Source organism: Catharus ustulatus, chromosome 6, assembly GCF_009819885.2.
Source record: "Catharus ustulatus isolate bCatUst1 chromosome 6, bCatUst1.pri.v2, whole genome shotgun sequence".
In the NCBI taxonomy this organism is placed as follows: Eukaryota; Metazoa; Chordata; class Aves; order Passeriformes; family Turdidae; genus Catharus; species Catharus ustulatus.
The window spans coordinates 22,539,902-22,550,210 of NC_046226.1; the positions used below are offsets into that span (position 1 = coordinate 22,539,902).

At 45.2% G+C, this 10,309-nt stretch overlaps 1 protein-coding gene across 1 annotated transcript; it reads right to left on the reverse strand.

Annotated features, from left to right (window-relative positions):
• Window positions 1-3,859: 3,859 nt before the first annotated feature.
• Window positions 3,860-10,296, reverse strand: AHSA1 (activator of HSP90 ATPase activity 1). Its single transcript, XM_033062757.2, has 9 exons — window positions 9,901-10,296; window positions 9,354-9,544; window positions 9,101-9,183; window positions 8,305-8,422; window positions 6,643-6,731; window positions 6,164-6,298; window positions 5,294-5,395; window positions 4,701-4,752; window positions 3,860-4,268 (listed from the first exon to the last, which is right to left on the reverse strand). The coding sequence occupies exons 1-9, from the start codon at window positions 9,978-9,980 to the stop codon at window positions 4,096-4,098; spliced, it is 1,023 nt and encodes a 340-aa protein (XP_032918648.1). The 5' UTR covers window positions 9,981-10,296; the 3' UTR covers window positions 3,860-4,095.
• Between the last annotated feature and the right edge of the window lie 13 nt (window positions 10,297-10,309).

Genomic DNA, 10,309 nt, shown 5'->3' on the forward strand with positions numbered 1-10,309 from the left:
TGCTGTTTCCAGCTGTTTCCCCTCGTCTCTTGCTCCTTTTGCTTTGTGCTAGCTGCACATCTGTCAAGGGTTATCTGCTACTCTAGCATGGGACTCTGCTTCACAGCTGCCTGGCACCATTGCTGGCCCCTGCCTGGGGGCAGCAGGTGACTTCTCTCAGTGAAGGATGCTAGGGGCTTCCTACTGGCTTTCTGCAACATCAAAAACATTGTTGCATGGAGCCCAAGCCAGGGGGAGCAGGCTGAGCTCCGCTCTGCTCAGAGAAAATCGTTCTTTCCCTGGAGGGGCAGTTAGCAGTTACTGCTGTGTATGTAACATGCCTAATGTGCTTTTATCCTCTGCAACAAGGTCCTTGCTGTGTTGGATGATAAACCCTGCTGTGAAACTCCTGGGATATAGAAATCCCACAGACAGAGGATGGAAGCAGGAAGAATTCCTGCCTTAATTCTGCAGGTGCTGAAGACCTGGAGATGTCACCTGAAATCAGAGAGTGAGTCTGTGGCAGCCATAAGCTGCACTTTTGCCTGCTACTTTGAACACAAGAGTTCTTGTCCAGTTGCTGTTGAGTTGTCTTAGTCTGCCAGCCTGGGCTGGAGCTGAGCTGGACCAGTCCCCTGGCATCCAGTGTGCAATGGTGTTCTCTGCACATAGAAGAAGCTGTGCCCAGATTTTGCTGGGGCACAGGTGGGGTGAGTAAAACCCATCTCTCAGGATGAACATGAGATTTTGTAGGAACATGTTTACAGCAACAGAGATCCCATTACCAGTCTGATTTTTTTCAGGACTTCAGCTCCAAGAATCTGCTTCTTAGAAAGTACACAAAAAGCTGGGCCCGGAAGGATCTCCTCTGGAAAGAGAAACAGAATGATAATGCCAGGAGAGTTTAGCCAAAGCCTGTACAGCAGGCCTGAATGCAATGCCTGGTATTAACCTTGGAAAGAGCAAGGTGTGGTTGTGGTCTATGGATCTTGAGTTAAAACTGTAGTTCCAAAGAAGAAACAAACCTTTCAGACACCCCTGTTCTGGCTTGTGAAGGGACACACCCCAGTGTGGCCACATTAGTCTTCTGTGGTGGTGGCACACCTCTGGAGCAGAAGACTAGAAAAAAAAACAAAACCCCAACATGCTGCAGGTTTTCAGCTGTAGTCCTGCTGACCTCACTTTTCCACTTGGTCAAGTTAATTTTTGATACTAAACTTGTCTCCTAAACTCGTCTTTTACAGCATCGGTGGTAATGTGGGGTTTTTTTTGGGTTTTTTTTTGTTTTGTTTTGGTTTTTTTTTGTTTTGGTTTCACTTTTAAGTTATCAAGTATATTCTCTTCTATATCAAAATGTACTGGATTCATTGCAGCTACATTAGGCCTTCCCTTATTTACTAATAAAACTATTACACAGAGCATTGCCTACAGTCTTTAAAAGGTTCAAAGACCTCTTTTGGTTTATTGTTTGATGGTTGCTCCTTATTCATCTCTATGTGTTTCATAATGACATAGTCAGTGAGGATCCACCTCTGACTTTCATTACTGTGAAAAATTCACTTCTGTTTTCTGGTTTTTTAATCTTTGTTTTCTTTAATTTACCAGACTGTCCCTCTTATCCTATGTCAAATTCTTAAAGAGGCTTTAGGCCAGAGTATATTGAACCTTGCTTTTCTCCCTAATCTTACACATCCCTCCCTTCTCCAAATAGCTGAAGGACTACTAAACTGTGACTGTCTCCCAACACTTCCAGGAAAAGCAGAGGTCTGGGATTTCTCACTAGCATGGTGTAGCTACACCAGAGGTCAGCTGTAGCTGCTGGCAGTAGGCAGATGTAGTGCAGCAAACTTCTCTAGCATGACTTAAGGCTCAGATCTCCTTCACCAAGTAAATGTCTGAAGTGGTGTAAGGCCTTAATTACCATTGCTGTGCTCCATTAGAGCTGCACAGCCTGGCCTTTTAGCACAAGCTTTCCTTCACTGCCAGGTTAGTCCAAGAGATTCACGTGTGAACAGCAGCCAAGGCATGGCTACATTACACAGCCTGTTCTGCTGCTGTGGGGATGGTGATTTCCAGCCTGGGGGGCAGGGAGCCAGCTGGGGAAGCTCCAGCATAACTCAGGGTAGTCAGTTTTGCTGGAAGAGCCCTCAAATGGCCTCCAAGCAAAGCCCTGAGTCCATGAGCCCCATGCATGTGGGTTGCTGGCCGAGGCCAAAGCGTGCCCTATTAGAGTAGCAGCAGGATGCCTGAAGTAAACCCTGCTTGTGATGAAAGGAAGGCAATTAAAATTCCACTTCAGTTGCCTTCCTGTCCCACTTCCTAACCTTCCAGCAGCAGGTGATTAGCAGGGCCTGCCTTCTGCTGCCCTGGCCCAGCTGTGCCAGCAGAGCCTGCGGCAGGTGAGCACTGCTACCGTGGCATAGCTGCCAAAGCACAGCAAAGACATCCCAACTCAGCTGTCACATTTGTCTCAAGTTGACTTAGAACAAGCTCATTTTTTTTCAATTTTTAAATAATTTTATTTATTTTACCAAGTTTTTGCCATGAATTCCTGCTGTTTAAGGTTTCCTATCTTTCTGTCCAGGATTTCCCGAACAGAAAACCAAGCATACAGGCTGTACAGTGAGATCAGAGTGGCTCCATCATGTTACCCACCCCCAGCCTATCAGGTGCATACAGCAGCTCAGCTGTGCACAAAAATCCTGGCAAGATACCTGCATCCATTTTCCCATCCAGGCAGTGCTTTAGGGAAGACAACACTGCATGGCACAGGGAAGTTCTACCACATCTACAGCTGCCTCTTTGTACAACTTCCTTTGCTCGCACAGGTCAGCTCAGGGATGAGTACACACTACAGAATTTAGTTCCATGCTGCATTCTTGATGTCTGTCTGTACACACTTTATCATGATTTTTTCATACTTCAGCACTTTGGAGTAGTGAGAACAGGCAGAATGCTCTTCATAGTTTAAAAGGCGACTCCAACAACTACATTCAGGGTTTTTTTTTAAATAGGCACTGATTTTTTTTTTCCTGTCTCCTCTGTTGAAGGAAACAGTTACCACAATACAGTTCAAATTTTAAAAAATGTAAAAAAACCCCAAGAAAAAAAACCCAAACCAGCAGATTTCACCCAGTAACATTACTCTCTTCTAGCTTACTAAAGAAGCTCTGTAGGAAACACTAGGAGAAAATAAGGTATACAAGAGAAGCTCATGCCTCAAAAAGGAAGCCAAGCACTTCTGTCACCCTTGAGGTTAAGCAGTCATATTTTCACCCCTCCTATAAACAAGTTTACTGCTTTTGAAGACAGCTCCAGGAACTAAGGTATCAGCAGGTGAGAACAAGCAGTTTCTTTCTCCCGCACCAGTTAAAGCAATGGCTGAAGTATGATGAGCAGAAGACTCTAGAGGTAGGATTTATTTCTGAAAAAACCCAGTTTGCTTTGGCCTCAAGCTCTGGGAGGTAGCTGGCCCTGGGCCCCACAACCTTCCAGAACCATTCTGTAGGTGGGAGTTTCCCTGGCACTAGTTTGCACGATTGTCGTTCTTGTAGAGCAGACTAGTGGAAGTGTAAGAAATTACTGTGTTGAAGGGGATATGCAAAGGAGAGGAACAGCTTGAACAGGATCACAGTTCCCTTCAAAAATGGGAAGGGTTTGAAACATTTACTACTGGCAGATCAAAAGCAGAGGGAAAATGAGCAGCTGCTCAGACTAAAAACTGCATCAAGCTCATGCTCTCTACTCTCCCAGAAGTGAGGAGTAAATCACATTGGCATCAGCAATCCTCATTGATTGGTGTTTTTCCAGACAGATCTTTCCCTCAGCCTATCACCCAACCCTTTGAACTCAAGCCAATTTGAGGACACAAATTCCACAGTGTTTTTTTAAGTTAGGTTTATTTAGCAATAGAAGTATGTACATGTAAGAGAATCCCCTGCAGCACAAGACATGCACAAAGCAGTGAGGGACTGAAAGTGGTGCTGCTCCATGGCCTTCCTCATCACCTGTCATCCCACTTTACTCAGCGGCAGGGCCAAGATTAGAAAGGAACCGGCAAGAAATTTATCAGTCCATGTGGCAGAATCTTCAGGCAGAGCCTCCCAGCAACTGGTATTAAAACAAGCGGGCACCATAACCAAATGTCTGTTTAATGCCCTCAAAGTAGTAGCGCTGCCAGCCTTGCTTTGTTCTTTCTTCCTCACTGGCAGGAATGCCCTTGCCTTCCAAGCACACCTCTGTCTCACCACCTTTGTCATTGAAGTTCAAGGTAATGGTTGCAAAGTGCCCTAGAGGAATCAAAGCAAATCTGTCAGCAGTGTGTAGTACCGTGCATACACCCCCGGAGGCTGCTCTGCCCCTCCATTCACAGGGCACCATTTAAAAGACTCTTCGAGGTCCTCCCAGAGGGTTTACTTAGGGCAGTTGAAGGCCTTCCCTAGAAACACAGCTAGGAGAGGGCTCCCTCTTCCTGCAGTTTGAAGCAGTTGCAGCCACAGCTGCACAAAGCAGCTACTTCATCCTTCCTACCTGGCCATTACTCTACACAGGGGCTGAAGATGCAGACATGATAATGTGGGACAGGAAGCTGGGATAACACTGGAGCAGCTCCCAGAACATCTGTGCCCCCCAATCACGAGCCCAATCACGAGCCACAACAAAGTGTGGCAAACAGGGCTGGTATCCTTCAAAGACAGCCAAGTAATTTCTGGACTACTTACCAGCTGGCCAAGATTTAAATCTCCATTTCATAACAAGTTGCTTCTCAGGAACCTTGAAAAGGGAGACAAAGACTGAGTAGTAATTTTTTGTAAATCCTGCTGTCTAATAGAAAACATCTAGAATTGTGTTGATATGAGTGAAGCCTTAGAGATCCCTTGAGAAACACACACACAGAGGGAAAGAGATTTTAAGTGTCCTTTTCTTCTCAATCTCCTTCTAGAGAGGTATGCAATAGTACAGCCACAAACACTGAGACAATCCCTATCCAGAAGACTTTACTGACAATTGAGCCAAATTAAAAAAGGGTCAATTACTATCTTCAACACTCCTCCAACCCCTGGTAAGTAAAATCACAAAAAGACAAGGGAGATATGACTAGAAGCCACATTTTCTCCCTAGACTGAAGTGTGATGCATTAATCCATACTACTAGGAATGCTTCAACAGCCACAGAAATTATAGATAACTATAGGGCACCAGGTACAACCCCACAGTTAGCTAACAGAAGCATTGTAAACAGAACTGATAATAAGTTACAGCCTGGTAACAGTACTCCCTCTGAACAAGAGGTACTGGAACTGGTTAGTACTTACTAGGTCAACAAACTCTCCCGTGACACTGCCATCCAGCAACTGAAACTTGCCTCCTTTATCGGCCTCCAAGGTGGCTTGTGCATGGGTGAAAGCTTGAACCATCTGAAAATAATTCAGGAGCAGACCTGTATTACTTCACATTATCTTCTGCAAACTTGTTGCCTAATACCTCCCACCCAGCTACAAAAGTTCTGGAAGAGGAGGTAAGACAAGAGCGTAAGGTCTTCAGCAAAACACAAAACCCTGCCCTGGCCAGAAAAGCAAGTTTTTAGTCACTACAGTAATATTTCATCTGCCCAAGGAAAAGAACCTCCAGCTTTCTAGTGCTATGCAGTGTTCTGAGTCACATAGTGATTTACTCTGTTGATTTCTTAATGAAACCTAGTTCTAAGAAAAAAGTATTCTCAGCTTTTTCATTTTTCTTATGAAAATAGGAAGAACAAAAGACTAAGACTGTGTTTAAATAATGATACAATGCTGCTTTCTCATCTTAAACTATATAATAGTGTGCAGAAAAGTGGAAGCTATTCCCAAAGCACACTTTTGATACCACCTAACCTTAAAAGGAAAAAAAACCAAACCAAACCAGAAGGACACAACTGTAAACCCCAAGTGATCTGGCCACATGCAGTAAAGCATACACCTACACATGGGTGCTGACAGTTACATGGAACTTGCTTCCGGTTGCCATTAATCCCCTCTTGTCAGCTATGTGAAAAGATGCACACACAAGCTTTCAGCAACTACACTGCAGAACAGCTTTCTTATTCCGTTCTCATGGATTCTGAGTGTCCTACAGAACTTCTTAAAAAGCTTATTAGGAAGAGCCTCCTATATGCAAAGAACAAGTGAGAATAAGCCAGGCATTACCTCCTGAGTAACGAATACCCGGTAGAGCTCCTCAGGAGATGTTAGGAAGGTGTCCTTCAAACTGATCTTACAGGTAGGGATCTTGACTCCTATGGATTTGGGCTGCGATGTGGCAGTACTGCTCCTGGCAGCCGTCTAACAAAACAACAGGGAAAACAAACACATACACACTTTTTTGCACCAAAAAAAACCCCAAACCAAAAAAGAAAAATGGTTCACATATCCAAGGACAAAAACAAAGGCTCTTGGTAAAGATGCAATTAGATACAACCATGCTTAAATGTAACAAGCAGACTTATCACTATGCTTGGAAGAAACATCATGTGCTGCCAATGGAAACAGTCACACCTATTCCACAGATTGTCAGTTCCTGAATGTAGATATCCTATACACAACATAGGTTGCTCCTCTAAGTCCCAAAATCTAATACAGCCTACCTTTCTTCACTGATCCCAAAGCATGTTTGCAGTTTTGTTTACCTTACGGTCTTCTGCTTTAGGAGCCACCTGAGGTGCTGTTTCCATATGTTCACCATTCATTGTGGGCAAAATCATGCCCTGGGTGAATTCTGCAAAGACAGGAATGTGCCCATGAAACCAATAAAAGATCAAGTACAATTTGACTGTACAATCAAAAACGGGTTCCTGGTTTCCCCCTTGCTCTTGCTAGCCCCCATGACTTGAAATAGTTTTCAGAAAAAGTAAACACACCTCTTCTTTCCCTCACTACTCTCCACCAAAGGCTGTGTCAGAATCTGCCTCTGCTAACAATTAGGAACTTACCTCCTCTTTGCAGCCTAGACATAGCATCTTCCACACACTGCTCTCACATTAATGTTGGTTAGCCTTAGACTTACGTAGTTTTTCCTCTCTCACTCTCCAATATAAATTGTAATCACACCTCAAAAACTTTTGCCTTGTTGGCCTAGACACACCAAATCAAGCTTTTCCATTTATTTTCACACTGGCTCTTCATTTCTTTGAATTACTGCAGTAAACAATAGTAAGTTCTAACTCCCTCTTATCAACATCAGATGCCAGGGATACACATGGAAAGCCAGGCAAGCCTTGTCAGCGCCCTGTCCAGCAGTACTAACACTTTTGTATCTCCATCAGAACCTTCAGCCTCCTTCAGAACTACATTTGCTTTCTCTCCAGCTCAGTCATTTCTGCTTCTACCAATTATACAACATTTTGCTCCTTTTTCTTCCTCTTCATCTGTTCAGAGTAGCAAAATTCCACTAGAAAGCAAAATTTTATCATATGTGCATAAACCTATATCCTGCAATACTTAGTTCCCACTTATTCTCATTCATTGCAGTCCACAAGATCATACATTTTTTTCTCACTAGCATTTTTATCTTTCACGGGGTGACTGCATCTCCCAGCCTGAACACTAAAGCACCTGAAAAAGACCAAGAGTACAGAAATTTGATCCTGGAAAAACAGCAGTGGTGGTTTGTACCCAGCGTATCTAGAACATGTAGTGTAATATAGGTAAATGGATACAAAAAGCAACTGTAGAATTCCCAGCCTGTATTTGAGAGGAAAGCCAAACTCAACCAAAGCACATTGATTTAACTCCAACTGCTGGACTCAGATTTAACTTTAAAAAAACCAAATTTGATCCAGATGCTGAGGCAGCTCATTAAAAGACATCAACAAAACCTGCAGAGTAATTTCCAGATATCAGTTATTCTAAAATCCAAGTACCACTAGATGTCTTTACCAGTGTGGCAAGAGGAAAAAAAACCCAACAAACAAACCACAAACTGGAGAAGGTATCATCTTCCAAGGGAGTAAGCAAACTGAGGCCAGACTGTGCCACAGGCAGTAACTATGTTACTGAGGTAACCTACACATTTTACTGGCTTTCATTTTCTCTACACCTCCAGGATATGAAAGGCATTGCCGGTTTTAAAGTATAAGTTAAAAAATACTGTTTATTACTATCACCAAAACCAATCTTTCTGGGCTTTGCTATACTGTCTAGAGCCAGAAATGCTTCTTCCCAAAGTTACTGTTATTGCTCTGACACCTTTCTGTAGAGATGGAGTGAGCAACTCTTCTCTTTACCCCCATCCCTTCTTTAGAATTAGTCTATACCGGTTCCCATAACACTTCTCCCTCTCAGTTACATACCCGTTTTGAGAGTGCTGATGTAAGTTTTTATTGCATCTCTAATTTTCTTTGCACCTTCTTGCTTCATCAGGGTCTTCAAGTTAGTGTCAGGCTCATCTTTAGCAAGGCTGACAAGGATCTAAACAACACAGACAAGCACTGATTAACAATGGACAAATATGCACAGTTCTTTTGCTACTCAATTCATCACAACAGACTTTGGCTCAACTTTCATAAATACCCCTGCAGTTTTATTCATCTTTCACTTCATCTCTCTCAGCCTACAGTACAGTACATGTATTCCTAAATATCTTCTCGTGCTACAGATCCCACTGCATCTAGAAGACAGGAATTAATTTGATAAAGACACAATCCGATAGAGGAGCGACTCTCTATCAGGGAGTGTAGTGACAGAATGAAAGATAATGGTTTTAAGCTGAAAGAGGAAAAATTTAGATTAAAAATTAGAAGGAAACTATTTATTCTAGTTCTTTACTCTAAGGGTAGTGAGGCACTGGAACAGGTTGCCCAGACAATCTGTGGATGCTCCATCCCTGGAGGTGTTCAAGGCCAGGTAGGATGGAGCTCTGAGTAACTTGATCTAGTGACAGATGTCCCTGCTCATGGTTGAGAAGCTGGTAATAGATGACCTTTAAAGAGCTCATCCAACCCAAACTATTCTTTGATTCTATTAACTTTAGCAGTCCCTAGAAGTAAAAAAATTCTACACAAATGTTCTAAGAAAGGTAACAGGGAAAGAAATATTAATGCTGTGAGTATTCCTGTTAGAATGCTCCATACATCCAGCTGTGCTTACCTCAACTTCATCGATGTCATTTTCATCAGAGAGATTAGGAATCTCCACATAACCTTTGTACTTCACTCCGGTCTTTGAGGTTCCTGCAATCATAATTACATTGTTCTTACTCTGGTTGTTGTCAAAGCAAACTTGCATTGTATCAAAATACAATACTTCCCTTTATTATTATTTCCCAAATGAGGTAAGTATCCTTACCCTTGATATTACACATAAAACTGACCTTGAAACAGCAGGGGTGCACATCACTCACCAGTCCACGCTAGCTTAATAGCCCACTCATAAAAGAAGATAAGTTTCCCTTTGCGGTTGTTAATGGAGGCCTCTCCATCCAGTTTGCTCACTTCTGTCACCTCACACGCCCCTTCCTCACCCTCCACCCTGACAGGCAGGAGGAGAGCTTTCAGTCGCTCCGTGGACCAGTTGGAGGCATCCCTCTCCGTCCTGCAGGAAAACCGAGCGGGATGAGAATCTGGGACAGGCCACGCTGACAGTGCATATTGGGGCTAGCCAGTGTTCCCCAGTCTTGTCTCTCTACCCCGCTCCAATACAAACACACAGAGATTTACTCCCCAGGCCACCTACACGCATTCCCCCGGCACACCACGGCTTGAGCACCCCGCTATCGCAGCACGCAGCCGGGGACAGCCCCGGAGGATCAGCCCGGATACCCCCGCCTCAGCACCAGCCCCCGAGGAGGGGACGGGACGGGAGGCGGCCCCTCTGCCCGCGACCCCGGCCGCGCAGCCCCCTCCGCCCCGGGGCCTCCCGGCAGGTGTGGGAGCAGCCGCCCCGCTCACCAGTGCCAGTTGTTAACGTTGGTGGCGTCCGCCCGCTGCTCCACGATCCAACGCGGGTCTCCCTCCCCCCACTTGGCCATCGGGACCGGGATTGCCGCCTCCGCTCCGAGCGCCCGTGGAAGCTGCTAGAACCGCCGCGCCGCCTCCCGCCTTCCGCCCGGCGCGCGCCTTTCCGGCACGCCCCCCCGCGGCGCGATCCGGCTTATTGGTTCCGCCCGGCTAATTGGTTCCGCCACGCCGCAGGCAGCTGCAGCTGGGGCTGGCAGTCCGGTCTGGTCCGGTCCCGTCCCCACCGACCCACAGCTCCCGGAGTCAGCCCACAGTTCCCAGAGCCCCGATCCCGGCTACCGGCCCAGACGCCACACTGCCGCACTCGCAGCCCGCTGGGACTGGTAGTACGAAGACAAGT